Genomic DNA, 18159 nt, shown 5'->3' on the forward strand with positions numbered 1-18159 from the left:
GATGAATACGAATGTGACAACACATATCAGACATCGCTTAATAAAGGTGTCAAAGAAAAAAGATTAAGAATTTTAAGTGTAGATAGTATACATCACACGAGGACCTACCGATTTTCCTGCAATAAAATCTTAAAGTCTGCAACCTAAACTAGTAAGCCAAATGCATTTGACATCAAGAAGTTCCTCCAGAGAATCGCCAGGATGATTCGCGTTCTATGGCGATTCCAGAACGAGTGACCAGAATAACGGGAATCAATCATTGAGATTAATCGAAAGAAGAATATTTCCCATAACATAAATATTGTACCAACAATTTTTATTGCACATATTGTTAATAACAATTACAAGCAGTAACTGATGCATGTTATTAATGTTTATAATTGTTAGTTAAGGAAATATTAAGAAATTTTCAAGAATTTCTAGATTAATCGAATGAAGAATCATATATAAAAAGTTAATAATTTGCACATTCGTTAACTAACATTATAGATATCAATAATTTGCACAAGTGCACACTGTGTGACTGTTATTAACAATATGTGCAGTGAAAATTGTTGTTGAGATGATTCTTTTATGGAAAATATCAATTTTCGTTAGGTTAATTTCGAAACTCCTATCACCTGAAGAATTTCTCTGATTTGTTTCCCATCGTTCTCAAGAGTGTATAAATACCCTTGCAGGAGCACGACTCTCTCACTCATCGCGAATCTTCCGCGGGGTCCATCAGGATCCACTGGAGGGATCCTTGAACTATCCTTGGATTATCCTTGTACCATCCTTGTACCATCCTTGTACCATCCTTGTACCATCCTTGTACCATCCTTGTACCATCCTTGTACCATCCTTGTACCATCCTTGTACCATCCTTACACCATCCTTGGACCATTTCTTTTATTGCCCCTATTTTGTATGTGTCGTAGCACCATCACCCGTTCTTCTGTTTCTCCTGCTTTGTATGTATCCTGTAACACCCAATATTACCTTCTCTCTTTCTTACTATTTAGGTCCGCAGCAAATTAAAACGTCACATTCACCGATAGATTTCATTAACATTTCTAAGTTTTACACTCATACGGTTAGGTAACCATAAAATGAAGACAAAAAAGACATCCAATTAATATTTCTCATTCTTACACTTATCTTCTTACACTTACTTTCTATTCATGTCTTTGGCATACTAGCTTCAGGTTTAGACTTTAAACTCTCTGTAAAGGGAGATCGATGGAACGTTGATTTCATTTATTTCTCTGTAGATTACCATTCACAGTAACCTCCCCGTGGTGAGGCAAATTCCCCGTTGAAGACAAATGGTTTTCCATGAACGCGGGAGACGAATGCAGAATTATTTTGACCCATAATAGAGTTTCTGTTGCAAACTATTTTTGGGAAGAAATTATATACTTTATTTCTTCTTACTTTTCTGTACATCTGATACATGAAATAAATGTACGTTGTGTATGATTCTTATAAATAAAATTAGACTTTTGACATCTTGTAATGTATTTAAGGTCAAAGTGACTCTGCATTCGTCGAACGAGGGTTAAAATCAAATCACTCGGTTGCGACTACTTTTACTGATTTTATTAACTTCAATCATAGACGAATATGAAGAATAGACTGGACAAGCAATGCTGTTTTCTATCTAGTACTTTCGGGGCTCTAAGCCTCATTACCATTTTTGTATTAAGCTTACATTTGCAACTGTGCGTGAAATAATAGTGCAGAACTATGAGTAATAAGAATTAAAGTTATAATATCATGATAAATACCAAGTGGTGATGGGTGCCACTTAATTCTAAGTAAACCTTGGATGCCTACCACTTCATTCAAACTGCAATAACTTGCTGAAAAAAAGATCGTAGATCGTTTTTTAAAGGCTCGTTGAAAATTATTTTATTCTTTTATATAAGAGAAATAGATTAAGAAATTTGTACATGATACTATTAATTCGTCTTAAAATATAACTTTTTCTATTTTTTTTATGGAATCAAAACAGTGTTCCATCGTGTCCTTCACCTAAAAATAATTTTCATAGATAACTATCTTAATTAGTATGTAACATAATGAAAAATGTTCTAAATATTTCAAAAACAATTTTTAAGATTTTATTGCGATTAATTATTAGGTACAAATTAATAGTTTAGAATATCATTAAAATACTGCTGTTTATGCAAAGTCCTGCTTCCATAAATTGCTTTCGAGAACTGGAACTTAATTAGAAATTCATATCGCTCTTCAAATGTTATAAAGTGTATTTAACTTTCGATATCTTGTACAATTTTGTACACTGTATGGATTCCGTACATTTTTTCATATGAAAAGTTCCCAAATGTGGATAAAGATCCGCAGTCTAAACATTATACACAATATTCTATAACTATGAAATCTAGTTAACTAAAAAAAGCTTTTTCAAATTATAGATTTGAAAATTGGATGGCTTGTAAATTAGAAAATCAATTTACTGCGTACCTTGTCCAGAAAGCGTTAATGATGATTATCTCAGTTCACTGGTGGGCACTGATAAGTGTTAGGCAGAACGCATTGCTGCAGTATTGGATTGAATACCAACGAATTCGGACATTTAAGATCATATCTAATAATAGGACCCCCATCCACGAGGCAGAAGTAGTAACTTTGGCAAGTGGGATCATTAGTAACTGGATATCTACCAGTTGCGACACACGAGCTCGCGGTTGTTGTTGATGGCGTTGTTGATGTTGTTGATGGCGTCGTCGAAGTTGTTGTTGATGGCGTCGTCGACGTTGTTGTTGATGGGGTCGTCGACGTTGTTGTTGATGGGGTCGTCGACGTTGTTGTTGATGGCGTCGTTGACGTTGTTGTTGATGGCGTTGTTGAAGTTGTTGTTGTCTGTGTGCACGCATATACTGTGGATGATGTGCAAGTACCCAATGCAGGAAAAAACACCGTTGAATTAGCACATGTCAAATTGTAGGAAACTAATTCAACACCATCAAAAATACATATGTAGTAATTTTGACACGTTCCATCGACGATCTCGAACGAGCCTGCCGTGATGCATGACTGATTTGATGGGATTAGTTGAGACAGTCCTGTAGCAAAAATATGGAATATAAAAAGAATCTTGAACGCGACGAGGAGAACCATTTTATGCAATGTGCTGATTTACTGAACTGTAAGATATGATCGTCAATTCAATTGTTGCAACGAATAAATACCTTCGCCGAGTTTACCATGACGTGTCAAAAGATGTTACAGATCCTTCAATAAATATAATTATCACTCGTCTTGTAATATGATCTTCATTTTCTAGAAAGTTCAAACGATATGATACACGCAGTTCAGTTTTATAATTTATGAGTTGTTAAAACGTTTTACAGTAGTTAACAAACTTATATCATGTAATCTTTATTACTGTTTTCATGTTAACAGTTATGAATTATGTCTTATTATTATTAAATTTGTGTACAAATTTTAGGTAGAGTAGAAAGAAGGTTGACTACACATTTATTATATATTTTTACTTTACAATATTTTACCTGGATTTAAGTTGTGAACATGTTGTGCATATTTACAGTATTATGTCAATTCTGTATGAGTGGGCTATTCTTTGTCCTGTGTACACAGAGAAGAAGGAAGTTCTGATAACTTATCTCTTTTTATTTGTAGTTAAACAAATAGAAATAGAAAAAGAACGTTAATAAGGAAGATAGTTTCTCCTTAAATTTAGGAACTGTCATTTATGACCATTAATACAAATATACTTTCTTTTTTAATTTCTTTTAATTTTTCTAAAAGGAATTTATGAAAACTACCAAAAGAAAAAAAGTCTTGCAATTATACTATAGAAAGTCATATTTACGTTAAAAATGATCACAATTAGCATTGATCACAGATTAACTCTATGCACTGTTCGGGTCAGTTTGGCCAGAAACAACTTCTATCGTCAATGCCTTCTTAATAAGAATTCAGTATACATCAAATTCTTTGATGTTCAGTAATTGTAATTAAGATGAATGTATTTATATAAAAATACTCAATTTACGCTATTTTATATGATATAAATTAAGTCAAATACATATGTATTTAATAGTTCTTAGAACAATGTGTAACAGTGAATTTATTTTATTTACTTTTCTCATCAAGTTCTGTTCCAGACAAATAAATCTATAAAACAGGAGAAAAATGTGCTATTCATCTTAAAAAGAAAAGGAATTCCAAAATAACACAAAAATTCAACTTCAGTATCAAATTTCCTCATTCAAAAAATGTTTTCATACTTATCATAGACTAACAAATATTTTGTTTACATTCACTTAACATAGTAATATTACTATTAATACTAGTAGATTCTATAATGTATTATAGAACTTAAACAAAATAAATGCTAATGAGAATTCCTTGCAATACTATATTCTAAATTGAGATAAGAGAAATCGCTGTGGGGTAGGTCATTTGTTACAACTACCCCTGTCTGTCCCACGCGTCAGCTGGACATCCCTCATCTTGGGGACGTTTCTTGAGAGATGGTTCGCAGGTGAGGAGAGAAGTTTCGTACAGGTATGCATCGTGGGAGAGATCGGCAGGTACAAAAAGAGTTCGATTCTTGGAGAGCAAGAGAAAGGATAAAGCGGCAGAGAAAGAGGGAAAGCTGGAAGGAAGGAAAGAAGGAGGAAATGTATATAAGCAACTTGCATGGAAGACGCTCCAATGGACTCTCTCTTTGACCCTAGTGAAGTGTGCACCTTTCTTCCCGTTTTTTCTTCGTTCTCCTTCCTCTTCGAAGTTCCCTCCATGTGCTCCTTGCGTCGCGTCCTTGTTCTTTAACCTTCATCCTGCCGTGAAAACGCGACACTACCGTTTCGCGGCGATTTCGATCGTGTGCTACCAACATGGAACATTGACTTTACACATTGTTTTCTTCACGGTTTTTTTCCTCTACTGCACTCGAAAAATTGCGGTCTCGTGACTTTTCTAGGCGTAAAGTTTTTCACAACTGAAGAAAGTGTGATTTCTACCCTGACGTTCTTCATATGATGTGCACCTGAGGGAAGGATCTGATAAGGCTGGAGAAAGATGGATACTTTTCGAGTGAGTATAAAAGAAACTTTGAACTGTGTAAAGTAGAAAATTTTGAATGAACACTATTTTGAAAATGTGATAGGAAATATACCTAATAAAATCTTGAAATTGACTTTTGTGTACCTACAGTGCACTTCATTTCTTAATTAAACAGTGGTAACATGAACATTAATTTAAGGTTGATTATCCGAATTGGATTTTCCTCGATCTCTGTTATTTAGAATTTTCGGTATTTGGAATACTAACGATAAAACTATACAAGGACCTCAAGTAAATCTTAAACTATCACTTAGTAATATTTTCTCTACAGTAAAAAAAATTGATTTTTGAAGTTAATTGTTAATTCTGATAATCGACGTCCTACTGTATCAAGTATTTGCACCCTTTTAAAATAATGTTTCTTGTTTTATGTTAGTTTATTTTACCATTGTTTTTGATAAATTTAAGTGCATAAATATTCTTCTAATTTGATAAACGTAATATTTTCAACTTACTAATTAAACTAAGTTTTAGTTCGATGTAGGTTGCGAAAATATACAAAGAACGGAAGTTAAGTGAACTCATACAAGACAAGAAAGATTCTCAGAAATTTTCTATATAATTGCGTTCTTACGACTCTCTAATCGTTACAATGATGCGCCGAATGATAGATTAACAAAAATATCTTTAAAATTAGTCGAAAGTTGATAAGATAATTAATTTTAAATTTGAAAATTCCTTTTTCAAAATGTTTAGTGTCCACGCTCCATTAGTACTTAATTTTTTTCGTATAAAATAAATTCAATATTTGTTAATTTGAAACCTTGTCGCTTACAGTTCTATATGTATGATATTAACTTCATTATTATGTAGATGCTTTGAAATTCTATGTATGTATACATAGGTCTTCCATTGAGTTTACATTATACATAAGTACACGTGAGAGTAGATGTTCGACTTTTCGACCATAGATCTTACGAGGCGAAAGCTAGGCTGACGAAGATGAACTGCTCTTTCCAAATTTATTTATTAGCAACATAATTATATTCTACTTACTTAAATATTAAGTAGTATTATAAACTATTTCTTATTTTTGTTTGTTATCATGTAGTTTTAATTCTTGAATTAGTTCATTCTTACTAGCTATATATTTACTTTGTAGTAAATGTTAAATAATGTTTACTAATAAGGGGTAGATCAAATTATGGGGGAAAAAGTATATTCTACGTAGGAGAAGCTTTCTGCAAGCTTTTTTTGATCAAGTAAATTATAAAAACATACAGATTAAGTGCTTAATAACATGAATTAATGATTTTTCTTTTATGAAATATATTAATAATAAAGCGTATATTTTTATAATATGGTTTAAAATTTAGGAACATGCAGTCTTTGCATATTTTCCACAGAATTCTGTAGAGAAGCGAAGACTGCATTTACTATGCGAAACACACACAGCGAAAGTTAAAAGTTACGAATTCAAAGTCTGGCAACATAACAATTTGACGACACGTTTAAATTTAACTGCTTTGCGAAATCCTCTTCATTGACTTGAATCATAGTACGTGAAATGTTTCACACTGAAATATAGTGATTGAAATGATTTATTTTCTCCTATATCATTCAATAAAGATGTAGGACGTTTCTATTAATTAAATTGAAAATATGCGAAATTAGTTAATGACTTTATTGACTTAAAATAATGACTTAAAAGTTATACATTTTCACAAGAATTCTATGTTTTTGAAATCAAAATTTGTTTAACTTGTATAAGTGAGATTTCTGTATAACTACATAAAAATTGAAAAAATATTTAACGTTCTACGTGAATTAATGATTTTAATTAGAAGCGCGTGAATAATCTATAAAATGATTGAACTTATCAGTAAAGGATCAATTCACAAGTTTTCTCTAATATCTGTAACATCTTTCGAACGACTGTTAAAACGACATTCCTTTAACAAAGATAAAGTCAATAATTGTAGCCTTGAAGAAGGAAAACTTTGATATACCATTAATTAGTGAAGTGCACTAACACCTGTTTTGGCAATTTCTTTGCCTAAGAAAAAAGAGTTGGTAAATTTGACCACAAATTGGTAATTTCATAGAGAATGTATGTAGACTTTTTAGACAATCTCTATGGCTATAAGGCAAAATAACATAAGCCATATTTTCAAAAGATTTAAAGTCTTGCTTTTCTTGAAGCCTGCAAGGCAAAATTTGTAATTTTAAGAAGAATTTTTAATTTTAAGGATAAAAGAAGATGAAAGTAAAAAAGCTTTTCCCGTAATGAAAAGAATATAATCAGACAAATCTATAATACAGAATTGAAGTTCAAATTTTCCAATGTGAATTTATCGAAAACAAAACCGTGTCACTTCTACTATTTTATTTGACATTCACAGGTGTCTGTGTAAATATTTATAACGTTATAATCTAACGTTCTTTTCGAGCTTCACTATCACAGACAGACTACAAATAGCGCGGTATTTGCATGCTGTAGTTCTAAGGTAAAACAGTATAAGTAATATTATGAATTTGAATTCTATTAACCCTCTCTTTTAAGAGAAACATTTCTTCATTTAAATCTTCTCTTGTTAAAAGTACAAATTCTATCTTGCAAATTTGCACTTTAAAATATTCTCATTTCTAATGCAAATATTTATTTTATTCATTTCTTAAAAACAAATTCTATTTTGTAGATTTCAATGAAGCTATACAGCAGGACGTCGATTATCATAATTAATAATTAACTTCAAAATTCACGGTCAATTTTTTTTATTTTTGATAAACTATTACTAAGTGATAGTTTGAGGTTTACTTGAGGTTCTTGTATAGTTTCATCGTTAGTACTCCAGATACCCGAAATTCTGAAGAACAAAGATCGAGGAAGATCAAGTTCGGATAATCGACGCTCACTGTAAATTCAAATTTAGAAAAATGCTTTTTTGTATTTTATCTTATATACAGAGAAATACGGTCAGCCGTTTGCAAACGTTGTCGAAAGTCTAAACTGATTCGTACACCTCATGAATCGCGAATCGCGCATGATACAAGAGGGACGACGTGAATGATGCGAGGAAAATACATGGTTAGCGCTTTCGAATAATCCTCATCGTTTGGCATAGTGCCAACAGAGGAGCGAAACTCTTCCGTCTACGACCTAAATCTGTCGTTTTCCGTTTGCACGTTTCTTCTTCTTATCATAGTGCCAATATGGATTTCCTTCGAATTAGCTTGTGTCCTTACATCCTTGTTTATTAAGTACCAATAAAGCACTCGACAGATGTTCCACAACTTAACAAGTCATTGCTAGTTTCTTCTTCTAAGAAGGATTAAATGTGCAATGTTCATTTTTATTATCAATGTCTAAGTTTTCTATTTTTCTTGAACTATGTATGCGTAGGTAACTTACACAATCAGAGATATGAATTACCTCATTACTGATTAAATAGTTACTAAGAAGTTAGTTGATAGATTACCTAATGATTGTATTGAAGAGTACTTCAAGCTTTCAATATGTTGTTTCTCAATTATAGAACTAATATTTCATTTTCAAATTATGGAATTTCAAAATACCTATTTTGAATTACTTCATAATTTATTGTGTCTTCCCTGGAAAAATGAATTTTAATTTAAAAGGAACTAAGTATGCATATAAGACTATCACAATTAAATTGATTAACTACACTTATTGCTCCTCTTCTTGTATAATAAACTGGAAAATGTTTATTACATTGTAAACTTATCATATATTTTATTTAATCTAGTTTAAATTCCTAGAGGTTTATCAATATGCCAAAAAGTCTAAATTAAGTAAGGAAATAGGACAAATGAAAAGACAAATTACCATGAGTTGCTTGAAGTTTAAAGCTATCAGAATCTCTTTGAAATATTATTGCAGAAGTCGTCTACTTTCTTCAATTTCTTTTATGTTTCAAGAACAATTGAAATTACAATATCTGCCAAGAGAAATATGCACTCTGCATGCATAATTTCCCAAGATACATTGAACTAGCAGTGAACATTCAGTAAGCACAGATACTTAGTTTCTTCATCTCGCTTCACCTATAATTATCTTTTCTACACGAGCTGCTTCGTCGATACCGTTAGGGCCTCTTAAGATCTTAACGTTTTCACTTATCTCTTCTCACCGACTCAACAAACGGAGTCTTTCTGTTTGAAAGTTCGTTTGTCATCGTCGTTGTTTCACCAAAAAGTAATACAGAATTGTTATCAGATGTGACATTGCAGTAGATAATGTTTCATGCTTGAGAAAACATGCAAGTTGTTTATCTACGAAATGGAGAAATACTATCCACTTTGATCGAGTAATATCGGGTTTGATAAATCGTGTTAAGATTGTTCAGATAATCGATTTGTTTACATGTTTAGATGTTTAGATCATTGAAATATTTACGTGGGTTATTCGTCTTTATCGAATTTCTGATTTTCATTACAAATTTAAAAATTATGGAACTTGATTCGTGAAGAAATCTGACATATGAAGGTTTACATATATTGAATAGTAATTTAGTTTTCCAATAATTATTTATTATTTAGCCAAGTGAAAATAAGATCTCTTCAGACGTACATAAAAAAATTCACAAATGAGGTTGTTACAAAGTACAGTGCTTCATTTCCAAATTACTTTCCTTTTTCAGTAATAGGAAATTACGTACAGTGATTATTATTAAAAATCTACATTAAATAAAAAAGTTAATGTTTTTCGCAATTTTCAGTTGAAAGCTTCAGCATTTTGTTACTTCAAGTTTCATTACTAACACATACCTATGTATAACTTCTGTAAAAGTGAAAAAAAATTAAAACATTTAAAGCAGAATTCCTGAAGGAAGAGTATAGCTTAATATGTGACGATACTGCTTCGATTTAGCGGCGAAAGAAAATTGCAGTCTCATTATTGGCATTGGTTAGCCCGATTAGCGTCGACATTCGTACCTGCGCATGTGCCCCTCACTCGCACAACACGCACAACACCTTGGAGAACGCGCATTATACAGATTACATGCAACCGCATATTACATCTTCTCACTATGGGTCGACTCTCGTAATACCCACAGCCCACTTACCTACATTACTGCTACACGACTGTCTCTTCCACACACTCTAGCTCTGGGACGCTGTGTGAACCACCTACTCTTCATTGAAGAGCAAATCCATCTTGAAATCAATTGTGATTATCTACATATCAATCGCCCTTATCTGGGTTTTCAATTAAGATTAACAGATGTCAATCAGTTGACTAGTTAATAGTCGTTGGTCATCAAAAAATGATAATATTTTATTAAATTTTTAAACTATGAAGTATCAGTTTAGAGACTTTTGAAAGATAAAATAATTCATAGAAATAATAGATGGTTTTAATAGTTTATTCTAATTTAGATGCCAAAAATAGGGGAAACGTATCCAAGTGTTTAAAAAAAAAAAAATATTATAAAAAGCTATAAAAAAGTAAAAAATGTCTATATTGTAAAGATTGGAAAAATGAATTTAATTCTCCCTGTGAAATAAATACTAAAAATGAAACTATCTATTCGTTTCCGAAACTTGTTCTCTTACACAGTTTCATTTTATTAATGAGACTTCACGGAGGTTCCTTCCGTTTGGCTGACTACTCACGCATGACTGGAAATATAAAGCACATTAAGTTCGACGTTAGTAGGTTTAAAAGTGATATGAGACGACGGTACATTTTTGTTCGTTTGTTCACTTTCTTATGCAGTTCCGGTTCTTTGCGGCAAGCACGGTCGCCCGCGAATACTCTCATTCTCTCTCACACATCCGCATATTTCACAGTAGACGTAAAATAGCACGTGGAGTTCCACGGAAGACACCATTCAATCCGCGACTCGTGAGAAACTCAGAGGCAATAGCTCGTCGCTCAAATCTTCACCGCGCTTGATTTTATGCTACACTTGTTCCCCTTTCACTTCTGACCTTCTCTTCTCAAAAGCTTCATTAAATATTAATCCGTAAACGTTGCAGCAGAAAAAGAATCTTTCATTATTTCCTCTAAAATAAAAGCATCTTTTGTTTGCATAAAGACATACAGCAAAAATTGATAAATAAATATTGAGCTCTTAAGTAATTCGAAACGACAGGAATTTAAGTGTGACTCGTTTGAATAGTAAAATTGCCATGTTGCTCAATGAATTTTTCCTACTTTGTTGCAATCGTCCTTTCTAAATTTAAACCATTCATCGACTTGTGTGGTTTCAGGTTTTATCAATAACACTACTGCTGCTTCTCGCATGCAGCATAGCTTCAGCTCTAAAAAATGATCGAGGAGAGTCATCCTTCGGAAATGGTCCAAATTTTCCAAGACGGAATCGAAGACTGACGTTGAACGAATATCTCGTTCCACCCCCGCTGCCACGGCATCATCCACTGCGATCAGGAAGGATGAGCAACCCCCAACCAACAGACGCGCCAGGATACTTTTCAAAATTAATAAATTTGTTTAATCCCTTCGGTTTCGGAAATTCACATTCAAATGCTCCACCATATCCAGACGCCCCTCTTCCCCCACCGCCACCACCACAAACTCACTTGCCATTTAATGTCCATCCCCCTGTTCCACCGAATCCACCTTTGCATCCTTCCCTTGAACCACAACCTCCTCTGCCTCTGTATCCTCCCCTTGGCCAACCTCCTGATCAACATTCTGGCTTGATCAACCCTCCTCTACCTCTTCCACCTGGCCCACCACTCAATGCACCCCATAGTCCTTCATTACCAATTTATGGCCCTCCTCCGCCTACGTTGCACAGTGCAAAGCAACACCTTTCATCTCCGAATAAGGGGAGAGCCTGTAACCCTTGTAACAAGGTACCTTGGGTTCCCATGCAAGAAGGTGGATTTCATTCCAGTAACCAATATCTTCCTCCACCACTACCGAATGGCTATCTTCCTCCTAATAATCAAGGAAACTACGATACTCAGCACGCAGCTTCGCATGAAGTTAGAGTCCCTAACTTCCCTAATGTTCAGAGTGGACATAGTGGACCACCAGGTTTAGTTGATCCACTGCCGAATCCAACGTTGTACCCTGGACCAGTACCTCCACTCTACAAGCCAGAATCTTTTGAACAACCACCTCAGAATTTTCATACAGACGTTGTGGGTCATTTGGAACCACCAGTTTTGCCCAATGTCAGTGGGGAACACAATCATCCTGACGTCACAGGTGATCATTTCAATGCACCTGGAAATCATGATCTGACGTCCAGTGGGACTCAAGTAGACCAAGGACATGTGAGCGTCGTGCCTCAGAATCATGGGACTGGGTTCAACAGAGAACCTGTTGACCACGGAGGATCGTTTGGTAGTTCCATTTTTGATAGTCAACCTCCAATCTCTGGGCCATCAGGTCAGGATCATGGAGTTCCTAATCAACCAGCGCAAAGTAATCATAATACTGTCACTAGCTTTGGATCATCGAGTGTTGAGAACCAAGGTTTTAGTGGTCATAATGGTGATGTGTACCAGGAATCCTTCGCGTCGAATTCAGGACACGGTAACGATTTGAATTACTTGCCCCCAAATTTGAGTCCTTCCCCTAGTTATGGGAGTTCCACTTCTAACAATCGAGAAGTTGAAAGTTTGAATTACCAATATTCAGGAGACTTGTCTCCAAGTAGCAGTATTGTCAAAGACTCTCATGCAACCTCAGAGACACCTCTCGCAAGTAGTCCTTCGATCAAGGAAAATTCAGTGCACTTTGAGGAGTCGCCATTATTGGATCTGACGGATAAAAGTCGTACTGGTCCTGTTTCTACGTTTGGGTCAGATGTCGACAGTACTATCAGAACGACTACGAATAGTAATTTGCTAGCTGGGAATGTAGTTTTTGGAGACTCAAGCTTTGCTAAGCCAACTGAGTCCCATGCTGTTGGACCTTCAACGCCAGCGAGCATGTATTTTTCTGGGAATAGTAACAATAGATATACAGAGACATCGACAGCTGGAACGCAATATACGAATCCACAGGATGTTTCGTATATTCCACCATCTGGGCAGCCTGGGTTCTTGTGGCCAAGTTTACTGTTGAACACTCCACCCGCGAAGAATAACTCTGCGAATGGCGATGCGTTCTTGGATCCCCTTGCTCGATGGAGTAATTCGAGTAACGTGGCGAAGAATTACGAGCAGCAAGGTAGACCAGATTCAACGGACGCAAGTGACACTACTCAGAGACAGAATGTGAAGAGAAACAAGCAGGTAAGTTCACTCTTGTTTTAATTATCAATTTTTGTTTCTTCTTTCTCTATGATTTGATAAACTTTTTTCTTGCACTAATTTTTATTTTGAAAATTGAATGATTAACAAATGAGTTGTAACTACTCAAAAAAAATGGATCTCCGATAGAATTGTTTTTTGTCCAATTTAACTCATCTTAAATTTAACTCATTTAACTCATAAGATCTAACAAAGGTAATTTAATACAATTTTTGTGGTGAATCCTAAGAAGCTACTAAATATTCTGAATGAAGAAGATAGAACATCCCAACATAGAAACATCCCATAAAATTAAAATTAAGTTTTCACATATTCGATTAATGCTTTTGCGACTTTTACTTTTGGTTTTTTACATTACCCATAAGTGCAATTCAGATTTTTTCATAGTATGCATGAACTATAGATAAGTACTAAGTACAATGTGAGAAAAATGAATAATAATAGTAATTAACTATGTAGATATATAAATTTATTAATTTTATTATTAATTTTATTATTACTCTTTAATTATGAAGTTGAAGAATTAATACAAATTTACTTTAAAATTTTTTTGCATTTAATTGTATTATTTGACTAGAAGACCTTTCAAAGTTTGATTTAACATTAAAAGCCAATAAATAAAATGGGAATTAATGCGAGCATACTATAATAATCCCGTTTCAGGTACAAGTTATTATACCATACACGTCAGAGTACACACCGATACCATTTCAACAATCTTACGGAGATTGGAGTGTGAAAAACAACCATGACAGGACACAAGCAAGAAAAGTTCCTTCCGCTAGCAATCAGAACATTGATAATTATCTTCAGCAAGAATCAAGAAACGAGATTCGATTAATTAATCACCTGCAATTCACTTTCAATGATTCGAAAAAGTTGAACATCCAGTCTGCAAAACCATCCTTAGCAGCTGCAGAGAATAACTCAAGAAGCACTCCAAATAAAACAAATACTTCCATTGACGTGCGCAGGTTGCAAAAAAATATTGACAACTGGACGATACAGGTAATCTTTTAGTTTCTTATAGCTATATTACATTTTTCATGGGAATATTGTATTATCGAAACATACATTTTTTTTATTTTCTAAGAAGAATTTACAGATGTCCATATTACCATTTTATATTTAATCTACTAATTTTAAAAAGTACATTAATTACAGCTGTACAATAATTCTTAAAACTGATAAATTTGCAATACCTGAAGAGTCATCTCCAGAAGGTAAAAGTTGGTTTTGTGACCCGAAATTTTAGTTTCTAATATTCTTATTATTCGAAAGTCACATCATTCAATAATGGTGATAAAATGAAAAATATTGTGCAATATGATAACTGTTTTTCTCTTCAGGAGTACTCAAAACCTACAACGTCCAGTACTGTTATTCCCAGTTCTCCGCATCCTTATCTTCAGCCATCGAAGAAAATCCCAACGGAGTATTTAACGACAACAGAACACGGAGATCATGCAAATGAATCGAACGATAACATTGAAAGTGTTAAGACCTATTCTTTGGCTGGTTTTAGCTTCAATGAAGTGGATCACGAAGGTTCCGCGAGCAATCGCATTGAAGCAACTGAAACGGTAATTTCTTGGTAGTTTCTATTGAATATCAATCTATCTAATTGTCAGTAAAATTGTATTGGAGTAATAATTTGATATCTGTGACTATTATCTTGTATCATATTTTCGTGTTATGTAACTATTTTTTAACAGAAAATAGGATATCATACTATGTATTTTAATTTAGCATGTTCCATAGTAATTGGCGTTAATATTCCACATTTTCTTTAATTAATTCCGTATGTAATTTCCATTACTGTACCGTTAAAAAATATTTTTCAAATAACTTTTTATTTAGTTTAAATTTTAAATAATTAAGTAGAAATAGTTTGACAATACTCAAATAATAGATATCATATAATTTTCCATTTTATCTGTGTTCGTAAATGACCACAAAGTAATTTACACATTTTCAAAATTCCTCACATTTAAAATAAGTGAGAGAGCGGAAGGTCTATGCTAAAAATTGATTTCAATTTAAAAGGAGAGTTCAATCTATCCAATAATGTTCAAAAAACGAAAAGGAAATGTTTTTAAAGTACAACGTGTAGAACAAATATTTGTTTCTAGCCAATCAAAGTTATACGAATAGAAAGTTCCAAATCGACATCAAGCTCTTCTGGCAGTGCAAATAAATTGAATGAAAAATCAACGTGGGAGGAATACTCTGTGACTATTTCACCTGTGGACAAGGAACGAGTGTACGTGGTGACGCCTCAGACAATACCATCAACCACGCCTAAAAATAATTTTGAGAAACAAAAGAAGGAAGGGGACAAATCAAGTGCGAAGAATGAACAACAAGATGACGACGATTTTAGCCAATTCGAAGCGATCGAAAAGGCTTATCAAGTGCTGCCTCAAGCAGTGAATAATCTTGCTGTCGCATCTACGGGGAAGGAAGATGTCCCTTTATGGGGCATTATGGAACATGAAGAATTCGCTGCGTTGAACGCTGACGAAAGTGACGATGAAGCGAATGAGGATTCAGCCGATGGTCCAATCCTTTATTCTGGACACTCGAAGGTAGTCAAGTTTTTAAATTTCATAGTATCTTAGTACGTATGTATAGTATTTCTAAAACTAACAATGGTTAATGTAACTGCCCATAATCAATGAACAACTTTCTACAACATATTCGCATCTTTTATTATTGCCTAGAGTCTAGGCATACTCTACATAGTATTCCTTCATTTTAAACTCATTATTGACTATATTTTGAACTTCTCTAGAGTAAAGTAATTTGTTTTTGCTAATGTTTAAATTTAGTATTTTACGACAATATAATATAAGTATCTGAAAATAACGAAAAGAACTATAAAAATATAATCTTATAATGCTATTATTTGTAGGTTTCACGAGCCAAACGATGACGTGCGGGTATTTTTTAAATATGAAGAATCAAGAAGAATACTTTATGTTTGTGAAGTAATGATTGATTGTTCACTTATGTTTTTAACATTTTTATATTTCTTGATTTATGTTTCTCAAACATGAAGTGAAATGGTTACGTTTCTTTGGATGCAAAGAGTTATGTATACTTCACAATGGCCAGTGTATATTATACACTTATATTGAATATAAGTCAACCGCTGAATGACATGTAAAATAATTAATCTTTGTATAAAGATTCGAAGCTTATTAAGACCTTAACAAACATAATTACTATATCTTAATTCTCTATAGTAAATCATCATTAATTACTATAATTTTAATTATAAAAATACGCTCCTTTTATATACATATAGTTCAATTTCCATCTTCTTGTAAATATATACGCAAAAGCTAAAGTTCCATTAGTGCTATAAATAGAATTAAATTTAAATGTAAGTATTATATTTTTGTGTAAATTTGTTACAGCTTAGCATTGTATAATAGCAAGAGAAGCAACATATTATTATTAACATTGTGAAACCTTTAAAAAATTGAAACTAATTAAATATAAGTTTATTAATTTAAATATACTCCTATTAATTATTGCAACCATTTTTAATGTTGAATTTTTTCTTATCAATACAAACGTAAGTTACATCCAAAAACGATTGGAATTCACTTCCATTCTATATCGATGCCTTACAAAAATTTTGTTCCCAGAACACATAATTGAGCGCTTTTCTCTATCGTCACTTTCGATTATTTTGCATATTTGGAAGCCATCCAAAAGAGGCCATTTACCCATTTGTATTCAGCCACTGCAATGATGCACATTCATACGTATTCTACGTGCTCCCAGGTGGACAATGTTTAAGACTTTCCCGATTATACGGTGAAAGGAGATCGTATTCCGGTTCACGTTGTCTCATCGATTGAAACTTGCGAACGCTTCTCTGTATCTTCGTGACTGAACTTTAGGATGACTACTCTCTAATTTCCTTAGCACAGAATGTTAAAGAACGACTAGAAATAACTGTCTAAAGACGAATTTAATTTGACAATAAGATGGATAAATAATGTGGATAAACATCTAATTGGGATACAAGAAAAATTTAGACTGAAAGAATTTGGAGTACAAAAAAATTTATAAAAAAGAAATAAATAAAACTAAATATACAAATAGCTTTCAAATTGAAATATTTAACATATTTGATGATTTCTCAATTACTTGGCATTAGTATCCATAATGCGATTCATGAGGTAAATCGATCAATTCTTTTGGCATCGTAGCTAGAAAATTCTTTTTATTTATCATGTTATTAGATGTGTCTATTACCTCTATTTTCTATTCGTATTTATGCAGTGCACTTTCCACAGCTTGACATTCAATTAATCTTGCAATTATAAGACCCTTTAATTATTTTAGGTGTACATATGATACGACTGTAGTTATCTTACTCCAAACAAAAGTTTCAGTCGCACGTTGTCCCCTTAACGGCGTGTGAAAACCCTTACCGGAAGATTCTGGGAAAAGCGATCCATTGTTCACCACGAAAGATTGCGGTTGTTAAAAGGCTGGAGTTGTGGCAACGAAACACTTCACGTCATTAAGTCTATTCCTGCGGCGAACGACATTGAACAAGCGCATGACCTTAATTAATGTTGAGATGATACAGCTGTTACCGTTTCGTGTAGAAAGTGTTGCTCAACTTTTTACTTCGTTGGCATGAAGTATGAGAAAGATACCACGAATTGTTTCTTAAGAAAGGGACGAAGTATTTCATTCAAAGTACTTACTTTGAAATAGCTCGTAACTCGTTTTCTGAATATTTGATAGGGCAGTCCAAAAGTCAGTTAATTATTAAATGTATTTAATATTAATAAATAATTTTACATTTATATTAAATTCTTGTCTTTTTGTAGAAAA

At 33.3% G+C, this 18159-nt stretch overlaps 2 protein-coding genes across 2 annotated transcripts; one reads left to right on the plus strand and one right to left on the minus strand.

The window, feature by feature from the left end:
• Positions 1 to 2139: 2139 nt before the first annotated feature.
• On the minus strand, positions 2140 to 3126 carry LOC143180048 (uncharacterized). Its single transcript, XM_076379574.1, has 2 exons — positions 2470 to 3126; positions 2140 to 2350 (listed from the first exon to the last, which is right to left on the minus strand). Exon 1 carries the CDS (start codon positions 3124 to 3126, stop codon positions 2500 to 2502), a length of 627 nt encoding a protein of 208 aa, XP_076235689.1. The 3' UTR covers positions 2140 to 2350; positions 2470 to 2499.
• Positions 3127 to 5055: 1929 nt separating this feature from the next.
• On the plus strand, positions 5056 to 16267 carry LOC143180049 (uncharacterized). The gene is made up of 8 exons (XM_076379575.1): positions 5056 to 5070; positions 9932 to 10105; positions 11278 to 12419; positions 12486 to 13278; positions 13960 to 14304; positions 14646 to 14879; positions 15429 to 15884; positions 16211 to 16267. The coding sequence occupies exons 1-8, from the start codon at positions 5056 to 5058 to the stop codon at positions 16229 to 16231; spliced, it is 3180 nt and encodes a 1059-aa protein (XP_076235690.1). The 3' UTR covers positions 16232 to 16267.
• Positions 16268 to 18159: the final 1892 nt, after the last annotated feature.

The sequence above is a fragment of the Calliopsis andreniformis genome, chromosome 6 (assembly GCF_051401765.1).
Source record: "Calliopsis andreniformis isolate RMS-2024a chromosome 6, iyCalAndr_principal, whole genome shotgun sequence".
NCBI classification, from domain to species: Eukaryota; Metazoa; Arthropoda; class Insecta; order Hymenoptera; family Andrenidae; genus Calliopsis; species Calliopsis andreniformis.